The sequence below is a fragment of the Aphelocoma coerulescens genome, chromosome 17 (genome assembly GCF_041296385.1).
Source record: "Aphelocoma coerulescens isolate FSJ_1873_10779 chromosome 17, UR_Acoe_1.0, whole genome shotgun sequence".
In the NCBI taxonomy this organism is placed as follows: domain Eukaryota; kingdom Metazoa; phylum Chordata; class Aves; order Passeriformes; family Corvidae; genus Aphelocoma; species Aphelocoma coerulescens.
The window spans coordinates 1,406,665-1,423,450 of NC_091030.1; the positions used below are offsets into that span (position 1 = coordinate 1,406,665).

At 48.5% G+C, this 16,786-nt stretch overlaps 1 protein-coding gene across 3 annotated transcripts in view; it reads left to right on the top strand.

Moving 5' to 3' along the window:
- Positions 1-16,786, top strand: part of PNPLA7 (patatin like phospholipase domain containing 7) — a 117,653-nt gene that overhangs the window by 94,524 nt on the left and 6,343 nt on the right. For all 3 annotated transcript variants that reach the window (XM_069032100.1, XM_069032101.1, XM_069032102.1), the window contains 6 exons: positions 1,981-2,097; positions 6,007-6,076; positions 8,010-8,126; positions 9,998-10,146; positions 11,417-11,569; positions 13,572-13,679. In XM_069032100.1, coding sequence (XP_068888201.1) covers positions 1,981-2,097; positions 6,007-6,076; positions 8,010-8,126; positions 9,998-10,146; positions 11,417-11,569; positions 13,572-13,679 — 714 coding nt within the window. The remainder of the gene's footprint in view (positions 1-1,980; positions 2,098-6,006; positions 6,077-8,009; positions 8,127-9,997; positions 10,147-11,416; positions 11,570-13,571; positions 13,680-16,786) is intronic.

The window sequence follows — 16,786 nt, forward strand, 5'->3', positions numbered from 1 at the left end:
GCTGGAGCTGATGCCAGAGCTCCTGGTAGGAAGTGGAGCAAGAGCCAGAAGGCTCTGTCTGCCTTTCCAGAGGGTGATCTTTAACTGAATTTATCTGGGGAACAGGAGGTGGTAGCAGCTATTCTTGGAAGGCTGAGGGAGGCTGTTGGCCATCAGCATCAGCTAAAGGGCATCTTCCAGCTCCAAGAAATGAGAATATTAAGAAATAACTGTTAATTAGAAGTATTTTGTCCATGGGTAAGACCACTGCCAGGATCAGGAGAAATGTAGAGGCTCAGCATTATAAATATCACTTGCAACAAGGGAAGCCCGATGGCTGGTGCTGAGTGGGAGAGATTTTTCTTTGGTATTAAATAAAGGGCTCTTTGTAAATGCCTCTTCCCCTGCTTTAATCACTCTGACTACTGTCAGAGACCTAATCCCTATTTTAGGTGCAGCACTAATTCCATCTCCTCTGAAGCTGTGGGTAGCAGTCTATAGTTAGTTAGGTTGGCACACTGTCCTCAGCACATCAAACCCAGAGTGAAGATGTGAATGAAGCTGACGCTTCATCATTGGGTTTGTGCTCAGCCTTTTACATTCCCCCACATTTCCTGTTCCCATCCTTGTTCTTTATGATCTTTTTTTATCCTTGCACTCGTGTTCTCTGGGCAGATCCCTGACAGAAATTGGAAAGCAGCTGGACATGACAATGGAGGCTGATCCTGCTGCTCTTTAAATCGCTGTGAGAGTAAAGCCAAGGCCAGATGTTGCTCACAGCTGCTTTAACAGCTGGCGGCTCTGAGCCTGTTCCATGTGTGTGCCTGGGAATGATGCCCTGTTCTCTGAGAACATGTTTTTTAAATCACAGAGAACATGAAGAGAGAGAAAATATTTCATCTCATAGAGATATTTCATCCAGTGAAACCCCATTTAGTTTAAGAGGGATTCATTGGGTTTTGTGGGCTTCTTTTACATTTAACTATGATGTAATATATTAAGCATTGAATTTTGTTGAGATTTATTAGGATTTCACAGCAACAGCCTGGTTATGGACAAATATTATGGCCATAATGCCATAAAGTTTAGGGATTTTCATCATTTTCTATGTAGGTTACTGCATAGGTGAAATAATGCTGTTGAAATGGGGGGAAAAAAAGGAATCCATGAAAGCTTAATTGCAGGATCTATGTGTTAGAAGAGCTGAGTTGAAGGGTTGGTGTGCAGGGACCTATAGTGCTTTAAGAAACCTGATGTGGTTTGGTTTTGCTGGCTGGTGCAGAGTCTGTACCAGTTAAATGCTGATCCATAACACATCCCCATAACTGACTCTGGGAGTGAAAATAGTGGACCCCAATCCATAGAAAGTGTTTATAGCTCTTTGAACATGTGCCTGACTGAACCTTGCTGCAGTCCCAGAGAATCCCAGGCACGATTTTCTGCTTCCACTGAGGCAGAGAAAAGCTTTAAGTCTGGGAGAAAAATCAGGTGTGATCCCCAAATGAGAAGAGACAGATGAAGGAATTCCTCGACCATGGATTTATGGTTTCCTTCCCACACCACTGAACCACAGAGGTGCTGTGGGAAGGATGGTGAAGAGGAAGATAACTCATAACATCTTTTTTTAGTTAAAAAAATAAATAGAATAGAGCTGCACCATCCATGTCCTTGTGCAGAGGCTGAGGCCTGGGCTGGGCACGCTGCTGTGGGGCTGGTTTTGGGGCACAGGGCAAGCAATGCACGTTCTTGCAGGGCTTGATTGCAGGGGTTGCTGCTGCTTTGGGGTTTACTCAGTGTAAATTTACCACACAAGGAGCTCCTGGTTGTAGATTTTGCAGTTGTTTCTCTCAACACTTCATGCACCTGTGATGCTTCCAGCATGTTGGCTTTAAACTCTGGAGTATGATGTCTCTGGAATTGCAGCCTTAATGCTCACATTCCCATGGATTCTGCCCTATATTTACCTTTGAAATGCCTTTTTTTTTTTCCCCCTCTTTTTAGGTTATGAACTCGGTGTTTAAGACCATTCTAGACTTGACATACCCAATAACCTCTATGTTTTCTGGAGCAGCATTTAACAACAGCATCAACAACATCTTCAAAGATAAGCAGATAGAGGTAGGTTGTTTATTCACCTTATGGATAGGAAATTATGTCCCTATGTTCTGTTGGAGCAGAAATAGCTTTTTTCCATGTTAGTATGGAAATCTGGAGCTGTTGGGTGGCTGAAAACGTGGTGAAACTGTGAATGTGGTGTTACATGACTACAGGAAGGAGCCTGTTCTTTTTGGTGGATTTAGAAAACACAAACTGTAGATGATTTGTAGCTATTTCAGTTTGACAAAGGGATCCCATTGTCTGAGAGAAGAAATGAAAATTGTGACTCTGAAGAAGAACAGCTGAGACTGCTTCAGCATTATTTTTCTGCAAATCAGGTCTCAGAGACCTTCAGGGCACACCAGAGAAGGGCTCCAATGGGTTTGGCTTTTTTGAATTTTACTTTGGAAGCTGGAGTGAATTTTCTGAGCAGCCCACTGAAAGCTGCAATAATGGCAGAGTCCTTTGTGTCCTGGTTTGCACTTGGGGACCTTTTTGTAGTTGCTGGGTGTTGTGTGGTCCACCTGGGCCAAGAGCCACCTTTGGAATCCACCTCTCCTCCGTCCCTCAGCAGCAGCAGATTGTAAAGCACGTTGTCAGTGTTTGTCTTCCTACATTACCCAGCTCAGGGAGTGTTTGGGTAGCCTTGGAATTTCACCTGATTTGCAATTTTAACCAAATTATTCCTGTGTTCGCATCCTTGTGATGAAAGATCATGTAGCAAATTAACACTGTATGTACTTTAAATATATTTGGTAAAAATAATCCACAACGTCCCCTACCTAAATGCAAGGATGAAAGTAAGTGATTAATCATCATGTGGATTAAAATAGCAGTTTGCTGTGCAGAGGGGAGGGTGCTGGAGACAAACAGGTTTTAGAGAATCATGGAACCATCAAGGTTGGAAAAGGCCTCTAAGATCCCTGAGTCCATCAATTCCCCCAGCACTGACAAGGCCACCACTGACCCCTGTCCCCAGGTGCCACATCCCCAGGCTTTTGAGCACTTCCAGTGACTCCACCACTTCCCTGGACAGCTGTTCCAATGCCTGACCATCCTTTCCATGAAGACATTTTTCCTGCTATCCAACCTAAACCTCCCCTGGTGCAACTTGAGGCCGTTTCTGTCTATCCCTGCTTTGGATTCCAGCAGTCAGTTCATTGTCCTTCCTTTTTAAGATGCAGCAGATTCCTTCCTTAGGAATTTTAACAGCTGTAGTTGCATATTCTGGTCTTCCCTTGCAGTCACAGGAAGGTTTTATGCAAGAGAAATCCAGTTCTGAGGCATCCACCAGCATCATCTCTGTGCACGTGTGCTGACCATCACAGCCCCTCAGTCTGTGCCCAGGGTTTCCTCATGTGGAAGAAGTATTCCCTCGGATAAATAAGGGAAAACGTTGTGTATCTCAATCAGGAAAGTCAGGAGAGGGTTATTCCTTCATTGCAATTCCCACTATCAGTGCAGTGTAACCAGTCCTGGAACTGAGAGCTGCCCCAGGGTAAAGGGAGACTGAGAAAGTAACAGGAGCTGAGCCAGGAACCTTGAAAAAAAATATGTTCTCAAAGCATTTAAGGCATCCAAACTGCAAACATCCATCTTTTCTCCCTAGCTGGGGTGGGTAGCAATGATTTCCACCTGGAAATTCCTATCAATAAAAATTAATTACAGCCTTACAAGCAGAGGTTGTGTTTGGGTGCTTGGCCACAACTGCTCCTTCCTGAGAGGATCTGCAGTGATCCCAGGAAAACCTTGGGAACTTCCTACCCAAGGGGCTGACCCTCATGGCTCTAGCAAAGTTGAAAATTCAGAAGTTCTGGGCCAGATCCTCCTTTTTGCTGCTGTGGCTGTGAGGTGACACCCCTGTGCTTCCCACACGAGTCCTCACCCCTCTCCCACACGGGAGCTGGGAGCAGGAGCACTTACACTGAACTGTTATTTCTGACACTGAAAGGGAGGTTTCCATTTTCTCTGAAATTTGCTCTCTGCCAACCCTTGTAACGTGGGTGTCTCCTGACTCCCAGCACTGCTGCTCGTGTGGGGGCCCTGGTGACAAAAACCCCGTCACAGGCACTTCCCAAGCAGGGATCATCCACGTGGGTCCCTCAGGGAGCACACAGAAACACAGGATGGGGCACTTGGACACACAAACCCAGGCCAGGATGCTTGAAAGAAATTTCTCAAGAAATAGCGCTATTTTCCTCTCAAATTACCCATCCTGTTGTGAGAACATCAGCCTCTGGAATTTTTATTCTCCGTGCCAGAATTCTTACCCTCCATGCCAAAACGCCCTTGTAAATCATCTCAGCTGGGGGTTCAGGTGTGAGGAATCAGACAAGACTTTTATTAAGTCCTGTTTCAGATTCGAATGATGCCCTGTTCCAGAATGAGTGGAACAATCCCTGAGCACTGAGATTTTATTGCTGCGTGGGAGGGCTCGGGTTAGTTTGCTTGGTGCAGGTGTCTGCATGAGCATGAAAGGAGGTGTCAGAGAGGCTTCTTTTCCCATTCCTCTGTTTTTGCTCAATATGTGGTTGATGCACTGAGAACTGCAATGCCCAGAATATCTCCAGCATGGAGAGGAACCTTAATACTCTTGTGATCACACTTTGTTCACCCCCTTTCCTCTGGCATTTACACCAGGGTTGTGATACTAGTGCAGTGTCTGAGTCCTCCCCAGTTCCACCAGCTCTGCAGAGCTGCTGAAGAGATGAAACTCATCAGAAAAAAAGCTCTGCTTCTTGGCAGGGCAGAATTTCAGATTGAGCAGCCCAGAAATCACACCACGAGTTGCAGCCTGACCACTGAGGGAGGGCTTCCAGCTCCAGTGGTCCTAGAGTCCAAACTTGTGTTTGGTTTGAGTTTAAGGCCCATCAGAGCTGTGCTGGAGAAGGCCCAAACACTGTGTCCAGTGACCAAAGGCTGCCTGGGAGAGCAGCTTTTCCTCTTCAGCCTTGATTCAGCTTTTCTGATTGATGGAGCAGCATCAGCTGTTCCCTGGGCATTAGCTCAGTTTACTCAGACAAGTCCTCCTCCTTCCCCTTGGCAGCTACCGTTTCACCAGGCACCATGGAAACTTTCCAAAACTGTCCTCTCCCCAGAAAAGCCCTGCACAGTTGGGAGGTCACCTTCCCCTTTGCTTTTTCCAGCTGGTGGGAGGTGAGACACAGCTGAAACCAGAGGGAGAACTTCCCCTGCCAGGAGCGGGGCTGGGTGCTTTGTTCTGGACCCATTGAATAAACTCCCAAAGCTCTTGGCTTGGCCGTTCTTTTTGTGTCTCACCCTCCTTCTGTTCCACACTCCCCACTGTTGTGTTACCCTGCAGGACCTCAGGCAACCTCTAGAATCTTCTTGGAGATCGACCCTGCAGGGTCCTTTGTTCCTGTAGCCAATGCTCCAGAGTTTGGTGTTGTCCTCTTTGGTTCCAGGAAATGTTGGGTCTGCATCCTGCTGAAATGACCCCTGGCTCCATCACCAGGAGGTTCAGATTGAACATTGTTCAGTCAGGAGGCCATGGATCATGTTCTTCATGTCCTCCAGCACTAAACGGCCTCAGGATCCCTTGGGATGGGAGTGACCATCAGACCCCCACCCTTTACCTGAAATTAAAATAAAGCCACCCCCAGAAGGTGGCTCTGGTTTGTGTGAGGAGCTCTCTGTGCTGCCTCTGCACACTCTGCTGGAACAAGGGCTTCTTGCTATTGCAAAAAGGAAATGAGGATTTTTGTCTGCCTTGGTTCTGAGTGAATTATTTGTATGAGAGACAAATTTATGAATTTAAACACCGGCCTGAGGGTTTTCTCTCCATCCGTGCAGGAGTGTGTAGCTCTGTCTGGTAAGGTCTGGAGGTTGTTGCTCTGGTGTGTGTCAGGCAGAGGGTGTGGTTAAGTGCAAGGTCACAGATTTAGTGAAATTGGGACTCCTCTGTTGCAGGATCTGTGGATTCCTTACTTCACCATCACCACCGACATCACTGCCTCAGCCATGAGGGTGCACAGGGATGGTGAGTGTGCACGTGGCCTCTCCAGGCCTTAAATCATCCTGTGGGACTTCAGGGTCACCCCTTTTTCCTGGAATTTGTCTCACCTTTTAAGTTTGTCTTTCCTTTTGTTTCTCCCTTCTCTGTTGCTTGTGAGCACCAAACTGGTTGTACACAGGTAACAAACTACAGGGCTGCTGGGAAGGAATTAAATGAGATGCTGCATTCCCTGTTTGAGGAGAAAATGGGTCCATTGACACTTTTCTGTGTCCTTGAAGCATCCTTAAAGTGAAGTGCAGGTGTTTTAGCCATAAATCAGACTTAAAGCAACCGAAACCTTTGAAGATTCACATTCTCCTAAATGCAGCTGTCTTCCCCCAGAACAGACTCTGCCTGAAGCAGGGACTGGGTTAGGCTCTCATTTGTGGCCAATCCTTTCTGTTTCTCACTGAGTGAAGAGGGGAGGAGGATCTGAGGTGCCTGGGATGTGTCCCTGCCTTTGCCTTTTGTCTGTCTGGGGTAACAGGGCAGTGACTGAGGCTGCAGGGGAGGCCTCCAGGTGCCCCAGATATTCCTGGGGGGAGCTGCAGCCTTTGCTGCCACGTCTCTGTTGTTTGTCCTTGGAGCTGGCACAGGTCACTCTGTCCATTCCTGCTGTTCCTGGGGGTTTATGGAGCTGCTGAAGGACTCTGGGCTTTGGTCAGGGCAGCTAAAACAAGCAGAAAAAGAATTAACCCTTCTCAGAGGTTTTGGATTCCCATTGCACAGCAGGTTAAGCCAGTTGAGGTCAGGAAACTCACTCCATCCAGCTGCTTGTCCCTGTGGAGGTTTAATGTAGGGATAGGAATCAGCTGGAGAGTGGTTACGGTTGTCTCCACGGAATGGAGATAAATTAAGTTCCCAGCTGCTGCTATTTCCCATCTTGGTTTGGTCTGTGAGGTGTAACACACATCAGCAGTTTCCTTGGATGGAAGTTCCACTAAAACTATGACAATTAACCCCCAAATGTGCCAGTATTAACCTGTGCTAGCAGCAGGAGTGCTGGGGTTGTAATTAGAGACAGAGCTGTTATCTGTTTGAAAAAGAAAAGGAAAAAAATCAATTCCCAGGGAATTTGCTGGGAAGAGTTGCTTTTGGAAGCACCAAGCAGTTAATTACTGAGCAGTGAGTTAACACTGCAAGGCTCACTTGTTCCTGGTATTTTAAAGATTCACTTCTCAGACAAGCCTCTTGGCCTGTGGAAATGCAGTGTCTTCCCAATTTGGCTGATGCAAATGTTAAGAGAAAAATCAGCGTATAAGAGCCTTAAAGCAGAATGTTTTACAGGAAACACGTCCAATCGATTTCTACTTGACTAAACTTTGTTTCTAACAGCTTAAAGGATTAGAACTGCTCCTTATAGGACCAATAGAAATGGCCCAAGAGAAGATAATGGTCCCCACCAGGCATTTGCAGTGGTTTCACAAGTGAAAACATTTGCTTGTTGCACAGGAGGGAAAACAGAATTTTGGGGGTTCTACAGCTTGTATTTTTCAGGTTCAGGTCCTGCTAAAAGCCAGAGGTTTGTGGATCTCTGTAGAACATAGTGGTTTCAGCTGCACTTCTTCTGTCCATCCCTCTGTCCTCAGGAGAAACCTTTGCCTTCCTTCCTCAGCCCCAGCTCCACAAAGCCCTGGTGCTCCCTGCAGTCAGGAACATGCTGAGATTTCACAGAAAGGCAGTAAATATGAGGAATGGGCTTAAAACCATGGATTCTGGGGCTTTTGCCTGATGTCTGCATAGTCTTTGCTTTGTCCTAGCCAGGATTAGGATATAGAAAATAATAAACTGCTTTAATAATTTCCTCACAGTGTTCTGAGGAAAGCCTCTATCTTGATTATTTTAATGAGTGCACCAGCCTCCCCCCTGCGTGGCAGTAATTAATGCTGGGTAATTAATGCTGCTGCCCTCCCTGCAGGCTCCCTGTGGAGGTATGTCCGTGCCAGCATGTCCCTGTCGGGGTACATGCCCCCCCTCTGTGACCCCAAGGATGGCCATCTCCTCATGGATGGAGGCTACATCAACAACCTGCCAGGTAGGAGCACAGCTCTTGGGGGAAGAAATTCCCAGAGCTGCCCATCAAACAGCCTGCAAGTCTTGGGCCTCTTGCTTTTTCCCTCAAACACAGAGAAATCTCACAGACACCTTTAACCTCATGCTGCTTACCTGGAGTCCTTGCTCTCAGTTTCCTGGGTGTTTCCTTTATCTTGGCTTTATTAATAGTATTTTTTAATGAAGTATTTCCTGATAATTCTGAACACACAACTCCCAGCCAATTCTGAATTATTTTAGTGCTTGCTGAAGGGAGAGAGTAGGAATCAAGCCACACACACACAGCCTACCTTGGAGTTTCTCTTCAGTCCGTTAATTAAGAAATAATTCTGAGAGAGCAACAGCATTTGCTGCTCAGGCTGGTGTCACCTGGAGCACGTGGCAGTGGGGGAATCACGGGGCCATCGAAGGAGGGGTGTGGGATGAGGTCTGAACCCAGCAGGGCCCAAGGGTGTGAGCTGGCAGTGTTTGGGATGTGTTCTGTGTCAGGTTTCACGGCAGTCAGGAGGGTGGGTGGCTCCGGGGGTGGCCAAGGCAGCAGAGCCCCGTGGGCTCACTGCAGTTTGTGACTGTGCACAGGGAGGAACCTCAGGTAGAGAGTCCCCACCCAAGCAACCTGAGTGATTTACATCTTCTTGTCACACCCTGACTTTATTTTTCCATCAGGGCTGTATTTACCTAAAACCCAGAAATGGAAATGGCACAAAATAGATGCCCCAGATCAGCATCTGGCACTCTGTGTCTGTAAGCAGAGGTGTGAATTGCAAACCAAAGCTCCACAGCTGGGGAGGGCAAAGAGCAGACACGGGTGACTCTGGGTGGGAAACACACAATAGACTGAAGGAGCCCAGGAGTGTAAATCCAAGGTACAGAACAGATCTGATTTAAAGAAGTGTCTAAATTAAGCCTCTAAATTGGCTCTTCAGAGCTGTGGTTTTCCTACGCAAAACTATTCTGGAAACTGCAACTATCTTGGACTCTGGGGGTGTGAAAGAAATATAAATTCATTCTGTGAGGTTCATGTCCTTCTCTTCCCTCCCTTGGCGCTTCCCTAAATCCTCACCCATATCCAAAGACTGCAGCTCGTCCTTTTACTGACCTTGAAGTAGGAAGTGTTGCCTCATTTCTCTCCCACTTTCAAATGTGAATCTTTCTCTTGGATCCCAGAGCTGTTCTCAGGCTGACATCCAGCCTCTCCTTGCTGGCAGGTCCCTGTGCTGCTCCTCCCATTGCCCTGCAGGGCTGGCACTGCTGCCTCCCCTCTCTAAGGCACTGCCACTTGTTCTCTCTGCAGGTCCCCCAGGTCTTTTTTTAGAATTTATGTGGGTTTGGTGTGCTCTATCCCATTATTCCCAACGCGGTGTCACTGCTCTGGTGCTGTGTCCCACCCCCTGTCCTCTGCTGCCTCAGGTCATCCCACTGAGCTGGGGCAAAACATCCCCTGTCAGTGATGTCCCCCAGCAGTTCAGCAGTGGGGACTGATCCTGGGGTCACACAGGGCTTGATTTGGGATCCCTCCCTCCACATGGAGCCTCCCTGAGCGGGGATGGTCTGGGCAGAGCTGCCGCACATGTTCATAATGGAATCACAGCATTGTTTAGGCTGAAGTTCCCTCTAAGATTATCAAATCCAACCATTCCCCCGGCACTAACCCATGTCCCCAAGTGCCACATCCACCTGGGTTTTGAATCCTGCAGCGATGGGCACTGATGGTCACTTCTGTCAGGCTGCTCACTCATGGTAGATGCGACCTCAGGTCATGCACCTGAGCCATGTAGATCTGTACCTGCACCTGTGTGCACCTGGGAGCAGCAGCAGGGAGGGCAGAGGGGCTCTGACACCTCCTGTCCCCAGCTGACGTGGCCAGGTCCATGGGAGCCAAGGTGGTGATCGCCATCGACGTGGGCAGCCGGGACGAGACCGACCTCACCAACTACGGCGACTGCCTGTCCGGCTGGTGGCTGCTCTGGAAGAGGTGGAACCCCCTGGCTGAGAAAGTCAAGGTACTGGGGGCTAGACTGGAATGGCAGCTGGTTTTCCAGAGCAGTGGGAATAGTGGGAAAAGTGGGAAGCTTCCCTCTGGTGTTCAGGGAGCAAGTCTGTGACAGATTCGTTGTTTCACTGCATTTGAGTTCTTGTGCAGAGAACTGGGCAGTGCCCTCACACCACGGGGAAGGCAGTGATTGGGAGGGGGCTGGCAGAATTCTTAGAGCAAAGAAACCTTTTCTTGGAGCTGCATGCATTCTGATAAAGTCAGAATTTATTAATTTTACCAATAAAAGTAGTAAATCTGTCCAGTTCACTTTCTATCCTGTATGTCTCTGAACGACTGACTTAGGGAGATTTTAGCACTTGGCAGTAATTAAGTACAACTGATAAACATGGGCCCGCAGAGTATGATTTTTTATTATTATTATTTTCCTTCTGTTGCATGTGGTCAGGCCAACTCTGTTCCTTATTCTGCATTTCCTAAATTACCTGGCTGTGCAGCTCTCCCCCAAGTGAACATTGATTTTAATTCTGTCCTCCCAATTGCATTCCCCAGTTGGAATTGGTCTCAGTAGTACCCAGTGAAATATTCCAGCTGCCCAAATGGCAGTAGGCACCCATGGGAACACGAGATTCCTTCTGAACACTTTTTTTTGTACTGGTAGCGGTGAAACACTGGCCAAACAGAGGGCTGGTAGAGTTTCCATCTGTGGAGATGGTCAAAACTCAGCTGGATGTGGTTGGTCTTGGACAAGCTGCCCCAGCTGACCCTGCCTGGGCAGGAGGGATGGACTGGACAATCCCAAGGAGTCCCTGTCCACCTCAGCCATTCTGCAAAATCTCTGCCCTGGCACTGGACAGATCAGAGAATCATGGAATTACAGACTGGCTTGGGTTGGAAGGGACCTTAGAGCTCACTCAGTTCCACACCAAGGCTCCAAGCCCTGTCCAACCTGGCCTCGAACACCTGCAGGGATGGGGCATCACTGCTTTCTGCCTTGAAGGGTCACTGCACCCCTCACCTCAGCACAGATCTTTAAGTTTTGTAGATATTTCACTATATCCTGGCATGAAAATCTTGGTTCAAGCTTGAACTGTTGGAAGGCAATCCCTTTGTGCCGCTGATCACGGAGCCTCCACACTGGGGCACAGCTGGAGGTGCTGCTGTGCGAGGGCATCACCGGGTGCCCGTGTGCCACCTCGCTTCTCCCCCATCCGGAACACGCAGAGCACGTTCTGAAATTCACTTGGAGGAGCTGAATTTGTGACTCGTGTGCCGGGCAGGTGCTGAACATGGCCGAGATCCAGACGCGCCTGGCCTACGTGTGCTGCGTGCGGCAGCTGGAGATGGTGAAGAACAGCGACTACTGCGAGTACATCCGGCCCCCCATCGACCGCTACGGCACCCTGGACTTCGGCAAGTTCGACGAGATCTGTGTAAGTGCCTCCCTTGGGCCCCCCCATGGCTGCTCCTCACAGCTCTGCTGGTGCTAATTAGTGCTGGAGCCGGTGGACAGTGAGAGGAGTCAGTTGGCACAGAGTGAATAATTGACACTCAGTAATGGTGTGGAATGATATCCCGGCCGGGAGATTGGATTAGCAGCAGGAATTGAGTTAGTAATCTTGATTATATAATGACCTGGGAAGGGATCGGTTGCCTCGCTCTGTTTTGTGGCAGTTCCTGCTCAGCTGCTTGGTGAGAGCTCGTGGGTGTCTGAGCTGCTCTGGGCAGTTGGGGCTTGGCATTGGTGTGGGCTGGGCTTTGTACTCGCTCTCCTCTCCTTGTTGTAGCATGAAAGTCTGTTGTAGCAGACTTTGCAGAAGTCTGTCAGGGGGGCCTTGAACCCTGGAAATGGAGGGAAACATGAAAATTCCTGGTTCTGCTAATGTTTTAACATTTCTATGAATAAAACATCATCCACAATTCCTCTGCACCCCTCAGAGGGTCAGGAAATGGCACCAGTGTCAGTGGAAGGACGTTGGAAGAGTGGTGCTGCCGGGTCACACATCACTGGCATTGGGTTGTGTTTGTGCCAGCATGGGCAGAGCTGGCTCCAGGGCATTGTTCTGGTGACATAACCCAGTGTTCAACGCAGAAATGTCCCTGCCCAGGCAGGGCAGCAAAGCGATTCTGGCTCAGTGTCTCCTGTCAAGAAAGTGATTTTACTGTCTCCGTCCATTCTTTGCCTGTTTTAGCTGTGCATGCATCTTCCATGTCCAGGTGTTCCTGCAGAGCTTTGCTCCTCTCCCAGGCTGGGAAACCACCACTCCTTTAAGTCAATCTCCATTACAGTTCAGTGAGAAGCTGTGATGCTCCTTAGGCTGCAGCCTGATCTCTCTGGTCCTGGCTTAACAAACACTCACCAACTCCAGGAACACAGCTTAGCCCTGCAGATTCTCATTGAGAGACTCCTTAGGACACCCAGAACTATTCCAAACCACCAGCTGATTTCCCCAGTCTAAATATTTTCTCTAGGATATTTGGTGCCTCTTGGCTCCTGGGCAAACACTGCTGTCTGCAAGTGGATCCAGGACTTTGCTGATAAACAATTCTTTGTTCTTTGCCAGCTGGAGAGCCCTGGCTGATTTGAAAGACAGGTGTGGTAGTTCATCACAGGAACAGATCGTGGGCTGTCACATCCCCGCTCTGTTCTAATGTGGTGCTGTTAAAGAGATGTAAAGGCACCAGGCAAATCTTGTCAGTGCAATGAAACCTGAGAGAAGGGCAGTTCCTCAAACGTGCCACTGTCTGTGAGCAGGTTCTTGGCATGAGACCCTGCAGGGATGGAGGGGCAGCACCTCCTGGATCCTCGCTCCCTGCAGCACAGCTCGATAACTTCTGCCCACAGTGAAGCTTTAAACTGTGCTGGCCTCAGAGGGAAGGACAATCCAGGCATTCCTTTATCCTTAGGGGCTGGGAAGTAGTGGGGGTTTCATTTCAGCTGCGTGCCTGGATTTCACAGGAAATAGAAATGGGCACCAGCATTTTCCAAGGAGCTGAAATCTCTTCTTGTGAAACCCCTCTGGGGTACAGTCCCAGAGCAGTGGGGGCTCTGTGTCAGTTGCTGAAGCTCAGCTTCTCGTGGTTATTTTGGGTCAGTCTGACCCAGCCAGAGCTGTCAGCTCCTTTATCTCCCCTTAATCACCCCCACCCTGCACTGGGATAGATGGTGAGAGGTGAATTCCAGCCCCAGTGTCTAAGCTGCTCTGAACCCTCATCCAAAAACCACAGGAGAGACCAACATCAGGGCTGGAGAGGGGATCCAGGGCTCTCAAAACCTGTTGCTCTGTCCCTCCCATTTGGTTGTTCAGCATCATTCCTACTGTGTTCTGAGAAAAAGAGTAAAACTTTGAGCAATGGATCTGTTTTTTCCAGTTGTTTCCATGCTATTGGCAGTTATTAATTACTTTTTTTCCTCCTGATTTTTTTTTTTTCCAGGAAGTGGGATACCAGCATGGGAAAACTGTATTTAATGTGTGGTGCAGGAGTGGAGTCCTTGACAAGATGCTGAAGGACAGGCAAGAGACCTGCAAATCCAAAACTGATGTAAGTGCTCAGGGAAATGCTCTGTGCTGCAGGAGCTGCTCAGGGCTGGGACAGGGGACAGTGACTGCCCCGAGGCTGGGTCACAGCTCAGTGCTCTGGATTTCTTGGCAGGGAAGTTCCAGTTGGTTTTAAGAAACAGTTCTCACCTTTCTGAGGAATTTGGATAATATATTATAATATATTCTAATCTATCCTTCCCCTTCTTTGAATCCCTCTGATTTGAAACCCAAGTGCTACAAAGGCTTCATGTTTTACCCAGTAATTCTTTTCATCATCTTTCAGAGAGAGGGAAATGAGCAGTAATTTTTTAAGGGATGGCCAGAATGAATCATAACCGTTGTGAGCCTCGCCGAGGGAAGTCAAGTGAGGTGACAGATGACACTGAGGATTTGCAGCTCTCCAGGGGTGGGTGGCAGAGCACTTTGGCTTGGAAATAGGGAGAGGATGGATGGCAGGATGGACACGGGGCCAGGGATGAGGGGTGGATGATTCCACATCTGAGCCCTCGGTGTCAGCAGAGGCTGTGAGTCACTGAGGGGTGGAAATGGCTCTGCTGGGATGAGGTGAATGTCACCCTCAGCTCCAGGGGGACTTACACTTCCCATCATTAGATGGATCTGCCCACGCTGCCTGGCAGAGTCAGAGTGGCTTTGGAAGGAGCACACAGGGACTGAGCCATGGAGGAAAGCAGCTGGTGATCCAGGAGCCTGAGGAGCCCCCAGACTCCTCAGCCTGGGATTTCTTACTGGGAACACACCTGGATGAGGAGGTGCTTTAGTGTGGCTGCAGAAGATGAGTCCTCAATCCACCTCTGCCACCTCCTGATCAGATATGAGGGGCTGGGGTTCAGGTTTTGTGTTAAAAGTCATAAGGAGAAATTAAGGGAGGGAAAATTGTGTGTCTCAGAATTGGTTGTGTCCTACTTCAGCCTCACTTTTAAAAGCCTCAAACATTTTCACTGCTGTAACAGACACTTCTTTTAAAACTGCCCTTTTTATGGGATGCACTAATGGAGGGGAATACTTCACTTATGTCATGGTATCACAGCAGCATGATGACATTTATCACACCCACCCTGGGTTCTGGGGCACTTCAGGGCCCTGCAGATCAGATACATCCTGTCCTCACTGCAGACACAGCCTGGCCCTGCACTCACTTGATTGATAACGAGGCACCAAGTGCTGATTGCTGAGGTGCCAAAGCATGGAAATAACGGGGTTGGGAGAGTGACTCACCAACCCTCCTGGGTTACAGAGCATGAACCACGGGCTCTGTGCATCCCTGGTGCTCCCAAGGACCTGCAGGATCACCTGCTCATCCTCCTAAAACTCTGGAGCCCAAAAACCCAGGATTTTTGCATCTGACTTCTGTTGCAGATTTATTTCTATGAAGTAACAACTGTTGCAGCTCCCACTGGGGCATTTTTCTTGCTTTCCTTAGTCCATTAGAATCACTTAAGTTCTTTAGCTGTGTTATCTTCCAGGCAGAGCAGCTGATATTTTTAACTTGCCTTTCATTAGCAAAGGTTTTGATGCTTTATATGTTTTAGTTCTTCATCTATTTCTGGAGTGCTCAACATCTGAGAGCTGAGTGCCATTTCTTATCGTCTCATTTCCATGTCGTGAGCATTGCAATTTTATTTTAAAATCCAGATAATTAATCATTTAGATGCTTTTCCTTCACTTTGATCATTCAGTCCCTGTTTATCTTGCGTCCAAAATGCAAATACTGAAGACACAAACAACAGGAACCTTACATAAACTTTACTTTGAGCAGCCCTTAACTCTTCCCCAGCATGGAATGCTGCAGCACCGTTAATTGGATCTCCTTGGGGAAGTTTTGTCTACTGAGGTGTTATTCATAGTCAAAGCTAAATATAATCCAGCAGACTACAATAGTAACTGTCTTTCTCCTCTAATTTATTTCATAAAGATTGTGCCAAAGAGAAGACTTTTCTCCTTGGGGAAAAAAAAACATCAGAAAGGTTTGAGAGTAGGTTTCAGGTACATCTGAGATGCTCCTTTGCTTTGTGTTATATGATGGGATGGTGATTTTGTCCTTAAAAGTAGTGAGAGGAAGCACTTAAACATTAAACTCCAGTTTGTAAAGCACCAAACGAGAGTGGGGAGACACCTGGTTTCCCACAAGTGGTTTTCCAGTCCTGGTGCCGAGGCTTTAGGTGCAGCTGCCTCCCCAGGTGCCCTCAAACAGGCTGACCTGGGGGTCAGCTGGGGGACAGATGCTCCTGAGGGCACAGTCACACTTCATTCCCATCCATCCCCACCTCAGGAGCTGCTGATGGTTTTCCTGGGGCACCCTTTGGTGCTGGGCCCTGCAGGATTTTGCTCAGCTGTTCATGCAGAGCCCTGGGCTTTGATCCCATCCAAAGCTGTCCCTGCCTGCTCCCTGCTCCCAGGGACAGCCTGGCACTCGTGTGCCCGAGTGCTCTGTGCAGCCACTTCATCCTCGTGGGGTTTGGAGTCCAGGGATGGCCTCACATGGCTGTGTTTGTGTGGTGGCCAGAGGGTGCACGTGTCCCTCACGGGGTCATGTGGCACAGACTGGAGCTGCCAAGGAGCTTTTCTTCCCTGTGCTGGGAAGGAGCTCTCAGCAAGTGCTGCACTGGGAGCGTTCAGGTTGGATGTTCAAAGCGAGCCTGGGCTGACTCATCCTGTCCAGCAGTTCCTTAACAGTCACAATGAGCTTCCCAACTTCTTGATATTTCAAAGTGTGTGTCCTCAGCTACTGCTGTTCTGTTTCACACAGCTACCTTTTCATTCTCTCCAGGCTTTTCTCTGCCCCCGTTGCTTGTCCTGGATCTGCTCTGTGCTGTGGCTGTTCCAAATTGCATCAAAATCAGCTACAGATGAAAGGTCAACTGAGAGCACTTTGCTGCAGCAGTAATGGGCTACTGCTGTGACCCCACAGGGGCTTGTGATTCATAGGGTCGGTGTTCTTGCCAGAAGAGCAAAGGACTGTTCATAAAACCCCGTGTTAGGAAGCTGCCTTGGCTGGGAGCACATGGGCAGGTCTGGGTGTTTGGGAAGACAACTGTCACAGCAATTCTTGGCAGCCCAGAACCCTCTGCCAGCTCTTCTCCATCCCTT